The sequence below is a fragment of the Monodelphis domestica genome, chromosome 2, assembly GCF_027887165.1.
Source record: "Monodelphis domestica isolate mMonDom1 chromosome 2, mMonDom1.pri, whole genome shotgun sequence".
Classification (NCBI taxonomy): domain Eukaryota; kingdom Metazoa; phylum Chordata; class Mammalia; order Didelphimorphia; family Didelphidae; genus Monodelphis; species Monodelphis domestica.
Window position 1 is genome coordinate 504,433,652 of NC_077228.1, and position 8,318 is coordinate 504,441,969.

Consider the following 8,318-nt stretch of genomic DNA (forward strand, 5'->3'; position numbering starts at 1 on the left):
GGTCAAGTGACTTGCCCAGGGTCACACAGCTGGGAAATGTCTGAGGCCAGATTTGAACCTAGGACCTCCTGTCTCTAGTTCTGACTCTCAATCCACTGAGCCACCCAGCTGCCCCCTAGAGAGAATTTTCTTAAAGATTATAGAGCTATCTGTCCATTCCTAAAGTTGTCAAGAGGTAGTGAACTCCCCATTATTATAATCTTCAATCCCAAATATGTAACCAATTGTTAGAAATGTTGGGGAGGGTATTCTTGCTTCAGGTCAAGATTGTATTAGATTATGTTTTTGGCTCTAATTCTGAAACAGGGAGCTTTTAGGAAAGGGTTTAGAGAGGAAGAGGATATTTTGGGGATGCTAGTGGGGATGTCTGTGGGACATCAAGGTAGAGATATCTAATAGACATTTATAAATGCCTCTCCAGGGAGAGATTTAAAGTGGACATAGGTGGAAATACATGCTGTGGGAAGGAATGAGAGTGTAGATGGAATTTGGGTCACAGTTAACTAAAGCCACAAGCCTGTTATGTCTAGGGCAAAGTTGTTTGGAAATTTTTCTTTTTTAGGCAGATGGGGTCAAGTGACTTGCCTAGAAGTGTGTCCTAAGTTTTTCTTTTCTTTCTCTAAAAAAATCTTTAAACCCTTACCTCCTGACTTAGAATTGTTCTTAGGCAGAAGAGTGGTAAGAGTAACTTAGGCAACTGAGGTTAAGTGACTTGTGCAGGATCACACAGCTAGGAAGCATCTGAAGAAGCCACATTTGAACCAAGACCTCCTGTCTCCAGTCCTGGCTCTCAATCCAGGACTCAATCCAGGACCTAGCAGCTCCATGGAGAGAGCCATTGTCCAAGTATTACCTACAGTGTGATTCTTCTCATTTACCCTCATCCTTTGGATCTAGTGGCAGCTGAAGATCATGATTGAAAGCCTGGGTCAGGATGGGAAAAAACAAATAAGGAATATCCCCCAGAGATGTCTTGTGGCTGGGCTAGCCCAGTCTACTGTAGGGTACATAGTGGTGGGAAAAGTGTGGGTTTAAGGAAAAAAGGGACTGCTTGAACTGAACTCCATAGAAGGTACCAATGAGACACTTCCAAAGGGATTAACAATGTTGCAGGTGAGAATAGAATATTATAGGATCATATAATTGTTAAAATATTTGGGAACTGTTGGGCTCCCTGCCTCCACCTCCACCCCTTTAGAGGGACCATATATGAAAGTAGATCTGACTGGGTCACTCTTCCCCCCTGCTGCCTCTATGAGAAAATATAAACTATGTGTCACTTTTAAGGCTCTTTATCTCTTGGCTCTAGCCTATCTTTCCAAGCCCACTGGACATTACTCCTACTCTGCTCCAGACCTTGAGCTGGGCCTCAGCCTCACAGTGATGCAAAATCTCCCATCTGAATGTCTTTGTTTTGGCCTTTCCCTCTACAGGCACTGTCTTCTCACTTGGACTTCAGATGGGCTCTCTCATCTTCCAGGTTCTACCTCCCAAATTTACCTAGAACTATTATTTAAGTGCTTGACATTTATTCTTATTTTTATAGGTTCATCTATGAATTTGATGTTCCTCCCATTAAAATGGAAGCTCCAGGAGAATCTGGATTGTTTTATTCTATTTCTATCCTCAGCACTTAGCATGGTGCCTGGCATATCACAGAGCAAGTCACTTAATGTCTGCCTAAAAAAAGGAGACAATTAATGCTTGTAGGTTGGTTTATAGTCTTGCAGCTGCCACAGAATAAACCCCTGGCAATTCCCCAGCTTGGAACGATGTTCTCTTAAAGTGAAAGGGACCCGACTAGATTTCCAAGGCTCTCTTCCTTCTGGTTTTGGGATTAATGAAGCTTTTACAGGCTCTCTCACTTCTGCCCAAGTCCTCACCTTGACAGAGGCTGAGGTGGAGGGAAAGCCTCTTGTGTTTGGAAACTAAGGACAAAGCCACTAGATTCAGCAAATGACCAGAATTGGGCAGGCACCCCTGGATGCCAAGCTCCGAGGGCACAGGCCTTGTGTTGGGGAAGACAACTTATGACCTGAATGTAACAAAAATACGATGGTAGGGGAGAAGGGCCCCCGTAGATTGCATTTGGGCCCGGCTTCCCGCAGAAGGCAGTAGTTGAGCTTTGGGCGGGCTTAGGTTGCTGAAGAGGAAGGAGTCAGGGGCAGAAAAAGCAGCCCAGCCTGGTCGTTCAGTTTGGCCGGATCCAGGTGATGCACGAAAAGACAGACTAGCTGGGGCCGGCTAGCCAAGGATTTAAATATCAAGCCGGGCTTCTTGCTTCGCCTGGAGGCAGTGCAGACGTTTGGGGCACGTCGCTAGAACCGCCGAGACCCCTTCGAGCCGTGAATGGGTCCATCCTCTTTACCGACGACTTCCCCTGAAATCGCCCCTTTACCGGACTATGAGGAGTCCGGCTTTGGCGTGAGCAAAATTCCTCCGGGCAGAGGCCGACCACCTGCTGAGCCCTTTCGCGTACTTCGGGACCACTAGGCCCCGACATTAACGGAGGATTCCCACCAATGGGCCGATGCGGCAGGCAGGCCCCGCCCAGGACAGGTCACGTGACCAGAACCCTGCCCCTTGCCTCTCATTGGCCGTTCCGTGTTGCCTTTCGGCCGGCAGCATGGGGAGGTCGTCACGTGGGGGCGGCGGCGGCGGCGGCCCCGGCGCCTCAGGGACTGGCGGGCATGGAGCCGCGGGCTGCAGGGACCGGGGGTGGCTGGAGGCCAGCAGCCTCGGAGGGAGAGTCACAGTTGCCGCTAGCCGCACGGGCCCTAGAAGAAGAGGCGCCGTCCGAGCCCGAGCCGGAGCCTCAACCGCAAGAGGAGCCGCCCAGGGCAGCGGCGGTAAGGCCGGAAGCCTCCCTCTCTCCCCCCCCCACCCCGCGCCCACCCGAGACCGAGGCGAGACGAGATCGAGACCGGCGCGGGACCGCCACATCTCCGCACGGGCCTTCCGGGAGCGGCGCCTCCGGGCCGGAGCTGGGTTGGGAGGTGTGGCCCCATCCATGGGCGGGAGGTGGCCCCGAGGGCCGCTGACCCGACCCCTTCCGCGGCCGCCATCCTCCCCGCCCCTCAATTCCTCTTGCGGGCCCCTCTCCCGGAGACTTCTCCCGCGGGCCGCTCTCCTGGAGACAACCCCTCTCCTCCCTCCCCAACCCCCCACGGGCCTCCTGCGTGTCCCTTCTCAGTCTCCTCCTAACCCTTTCTTTCACTTCCCCCCCTTCAGGTCACCCGTCACCGCTCTCCCCCAGCCAATCCTTCTCTCCCTAATGTAGTCTCTGCTGGCGACCCCATTTGCTTATGGCCCTAGGAGACCCTCTGCCCCATGGCAGAACTGGGAGGGGTTGTAAGAAGGCTGGCCTTACCTTCAAGAGGCTTACGCTATTGGAGTGTTAAGCAACTGTCTGTCACCTGGCATTTATTAAGCCCACTAGTCCCAGGCCTCGGGTTTCGCTAAAGAGGGCCAGGGATCTTGGGATTCCCAAAGGCTGGTAATGAGTGGAGTGGGTGCCAGGCCAGAAGGCTGAAGCCCGGCCCCTGGGAGGTTCACTGGTCTAATATGCTCAGGGGGAAGAAATGAGAGGACTTATTTTGTTAAGGCTTTTTTAGGACAGGCATTCTTAACCTGAGTTCTATTGGTCTGTAGATAGATCTCAGGGGTCTGAACTTGGATGAGGAAAAACTACATCTTTACTTCAGTATAATTGATTTGCTTTGTAATTTACATATTTTTATGCATTTAAAAGCATGATTCTCAAAAGGGTTCATAGGCTACCAAAGACAATGCAGAGCACCAAAAAGATTTAAGAACTGCTTTGGGGAATCCACCCTTTGGCTGGGATGTTTTTATCCTTATCAAAGCAAGTAGCCCACTACTGGATTCCAAGAGTTCATTTCATTCCTTGAAAGTGAATGAGGGCAGCTGGGTGGCTCAGTGGATTGAGAGTCAGGCCCAGATATGGGAGGTCCTGGGTTCAAATGTGGCCTCAGACACTTCCTGGCTGTGTGACCCTGGGCAAGTCACTTAACCCCCATTGCCTAGCCCTTACCACTCTCCTGCCTTAGAACCAATACCCAATATTGATTCCAAGATGGAAGGTATGGGTTTAAAGAAAATATTAAAAAAGGTGGGTCTGTGGATAGAGGGCCAGGCCTGGAATTGGGTGTACCTGGGTTCAAATATGGCCTCAGACACTTTCTAGCTGTGTGAGCCTGGGCAAATCACTTTTCCTAGCCCTTGCTCTTCTGTCTTGGGAGTTGTTACTAGGTCAGAAAGTAAGGTTTTGTTTTTTTTTAAAGTCTTTGAAAGCCCCTACTGGTGGTAGGAAACTATTCAGTCCTAGATCAGATCCTGACCTCAGGGGGACCCTGCTTCTATAACTCAAGAGACTCTCATTATCTGGTTACTTGCAGAATATTCAGAAAACAAAACATTGGCTTTGTATGCCCTAGGCCTAACTAACTTTGTGCCAGGTTTAGTGGGCTTTTGTAAAGGCTCCTTATCAAGATTCTTCAGTCCTTGAAAGGCTATTGAGGGCTTGTTCTTTTGGCCCTAGTGAGAGAATGGCAATGAATGTGTGGAAACTCTGCCTCCTATCCCAGAGTAGTAAACAAGATACGGTGGTTTATGCAATTATTGTGTACTGTGCCAGCCACTGGAGGAGACAATGTAAATATCTAAGTAAAACATATATGCAGAAAGGATCGAAGTAATTTCCAGGGGAAGCAGCTGGGGAGACTTCTGCTGAAGGCTAAATTTGAGCTGAGTAATGAAGGAGTCAAGGGAATCCTTTTTTCTTATTTGTATATTTTAAATTATTCATTGATCCTTTTCACATCATTCTCATGTCATATGAGAGCACATGCAACAACATTTTGGGCTGGTGTCTTCTTACCTCCCTGTAGAGAGGAGGGCTGTTTCATCCCTGGCTATTATATTTAATCTGTATTCTTTTGTGTTCTAAGTGAATATTTGGGGGGGGGAGAATAAGTGCATTCCAGAACAAATGTTCTTCACCATTACTATGACAGTCTGGTGAAATCAGGGCTTCCTCTTCTCAGAATCATGTTGTTCAAAATAAAGTATATTAACAAGAAACTCATTGAAATTTAGTGATTAAACTATTATAAAAACAAGTGTATAACCCCTAAGTTGAGAAACCTTTTTGAAGAGGAAGGATAAATTGGGAATGGGAGGAGACTAGAGCAGATTTTTATCATCATTCTATGGCCAGACTGGGCAGGGAGAAATGTGTGTAGAGGCTTGTAGCATGTAGAGATAAATGGGATCTCAGGAGACAACTAATTCAATCTCCTATTACAGATGAGCAAATGGAGACCCAAAGAGGGGAAGTGACTTGTCTAAGGTCATATAACTAGGAAGTGTCTAAGGTTAGAGTTGAATCCAGGACCTCCTATTTCCAGGCCTAGTTCTATCCACTGAGCCGCCTATCTGCCCCTATCTAAATTACAACATTTTATGAAAGTGTTAAGTGATGATTATTTTCTTTCAGCTAAGAGGAAATGTGGAGGTGCCAAAGTTCCAAATTGTTTTTCCTTGTGCAGGTCAACTTGGCCATGTCTGACCATTTCTATCAAAAGAAGGAAGGAGATGAGGATGAGGTCATGAAATGGAGACCCAAACTAGGCAAGTAACCATCTCTGGGTGGATGTTGAGGGTCTGAAGCTTGGTGTTAAGTAGTGGAGAGAGTGGTCCTCCAATCACTGTGCTTTGCTCTGTGTGTTCAGTGTGGCCCTAGAGACCAGAACCAGGGACAGTGAATGGAAACTATGAAGATGGAGGTTTGACGTCTGCAAAAATGATAAACTTCCCAGAAGGGGAACGGGCTACCCTCTGGTAGCTTCCAAGCAACAGCTGGATGACCCCAATGTTGGGTGTGCTGTGGGGGGTAGGAGTTGACCTGGAGAGCTGCTGCTGAGTGCCATGGTGAGATCACTTCCTATACTTGGTGGTTCCTAGAGGGTGCCTGATTAAAGGTGCTCCTGAAGTTACAGGTCCCTCTTGGGATCTGAGCTGAGATCCTGGGTAGAACCTGGGTATCTCTGCCCTGACTTTTTTTCTCCAGTGTCCTATCTAGCCCTGCCTTTGTTGAGCTTTGCTTCTTTCTTTTTGTGTATTAATTAGTGCTCCCTAGGATTATCTGCCAGAGCAGTGTCAGATGCCTGGAACTCTATTATCTTTCCCGTGACTATTTCTTTTCATCATTTAAATGGCTCCTAAATTCCTACTTTCTCCATAAAGCCTTTTTGAATTAGAGTAACACTGATGGTTTCTCCTGTGTGCCTAACCCATGCCTCTTGTGTTGTGATGTGCTACCCCCCTGCTCTTTGTATCCTTTAATGACAAAAAGCCTACTCTGAATTCAGTAATACTTTTAAAGAGGTTAGTTCTACAACAGCATCTATATAGGTTTGAAAAATTAATAATATTTAAAAGTCTGAGATGCTGTCTAGTCTACAGAAGCTTATTTGTCTACTTAATAGCAAGTCATGATGTATATTTGGATCTTGTGTTGGGTGGGGCATTCACAAGTCCCTTGCTCCTTCAGGTCTATAATGAAGGTAGGGAACTGCTGATTTTGTCTGACCTCCTTTTTTATAGGTGGAAAACTAGTGATGATGGGTGATTTATGTGTAGAGATATCTACATTTAACACTTTTTTTGGGGAAAATATCAGACCATCTTCCAAAGCAAAATAGAAATAATTTTTTTTTAAACATTATTTTATTTGGTCATTTACAAACATTATTCATTGGAAACAATGATCATTTTCTTTTCCTCCCCCCGCCCACCTCCCACCACCTCTCCCATAGCTGACGCACAATTCCACTGGGTTTCACATGTGTTCTTGATTCGAATCCATTTCCATGTTGTTGGTAGAAATAAATTTTTTATATTATCCATATCATTACTCTTCTCAGTGCTTTTATTTGGGAATTTGCTGTCCTTTGCATTGGAATTTTGCTTTTATTTAAAGAATTCAGAACATCCTGGTGGCCACTTTTGTGTCTGCTCAATGTTTAATTGACCTTTTCCTCCCCTCTTTTTAGCCTGTGGGGCCCAGAATGTGCCCATCTTAGGAGAAGTTGACCATCCTGATGAGGATGAGGTGCAGGACTATGGGGACTCTGAGGAAGACTTGAACTGGGAGCTAGAAGATAGAGTGGAGAACAGCCTCCCTCCAGAGCCAAGGGCTGAGCCTCCTGTCAAGGAGGACTGGGACACTGAGCTGATATTGGATCAAGGGAATCCGTATGGTAGGTATAGTGCTTTTTTGGGGTTGGTGTTAGCTTTCCCAGCACCTCCAATGTATTGGGAGCAAGCTTGGGATGCTCTAGTCACCTTTCATCCTTGAGGGCTCTTCTCCTTTAATTTATTTTTTGGAACTTTCTTCAGGTGCCGAAGATATCCACCGTGCCAGCATTCAAGACTTCTGTCTCTGGGCACCTCGGGCCCAGCAAGGAGACTTGATTTATGATCCAAGCTGGCACCACCCAGCCCCCTTGACTCCCCACTATTCCAAAATGGTCTTTGAGACCGGGCAGTTTGATGATGCTGAAGACTGATCAGAAACTTCAGGATGCTTTCCTGCCTTGTGGGCTGGGCCATGGGGCTCCCCTTGACCTTCTTCCTGTCTATCACATTCCCTCGTGCCCGCTTGTGAGGTGGGTTCTCACACTGGGGAAAGGTGTTGGGACAGATTCTGGAAGCTGCTGCATTTTTCACAGACTGTTGTGTTTAAGAAGGGAAAGCCTTTCTCTCCAGTTTTCTTTTGGGTTTTGTTGGCACAATCTTGCCTGCAACAAAGGGTGGGTTCTGTGATATTGGAGTGGGGGAGGATCCTGGAGGGTGATTTTTTTTTTTCTTAAATAAAAGTTGAAAAATCAGAATGTTGCTTTTATTAATACCACTCTTTAATTGACTGCATCTGAACCATCTTGGGCTCATGGCTTTCCTATGCCTCCCTCTTCACATTTTAAAGTAAAAGTTTGGAGATTTACCAGCCCTGCTGCTTTTTCATGTCATTGTTCTGATGCTGTTGATCAGAAAGAGAGTAGGGGAGGGAGGACTTTGTGAAGTCAGTGACCTGATTGCTGGTTTCTGCTGTTCTTAGAGGAACAGGGATGTCAGTGTTTAATTAGCTATTGACTTTTATTGAGAATGGTATGAAAGTCCTTCCTTCTGCCTCATAGATTCCCCAGCTTCCTTCCAAACTTGGCTCAGATACCACTTTCTACATGAAGCTCTTTGGAAGTCTCCCCCAAAACCTTTTATTATTTTGTATGTATCTC

General features: G+C 46.8%; 1 protein-coding gene across 2 annotated transcripts; it reads left to right on the plus strand.

Annotated features, from left to right (window-relative positions):
- Nucleotides 1–2,507: 2,507 nt before the first annotated feature.
- On the plus strand, nucleotides 2,508–7,916 carry COPRS (coordinator of PRMT5 and differentiation stimulator). Of its 2 annotated transcripts, none has more exons than XM_056819469.1 (4): nucleotides 2,508–2,996; nucleotides 5,571–5,652; nucleotides 7,077–7,283; nucleotides 7,423–7,916. In XM_056819469.1, exons 1-4 carry the CDS (start codon nucleotides 2,523–2,525, stop codon nucleotides 7,590–7,592), a joined length of 933 nt encoding a protein of 310 aa, XP_056675447.1. In that variant the 5' UTR covers nucleotides 2,508–2,522; the 3' UTR covers nucleotides 7,593–7,916. The 2 variants fall into 2 exon arrangements, with proteins under 2 accessions (XP_056675447.1, XP_007485633.1); XM_007485571.3 differs by having other exon boundaries at nucleotides 2,508–2,849.
- The last annotated feature ends 402 nt before the right edge of the window (nucleotides 7,917–8,318 follow it).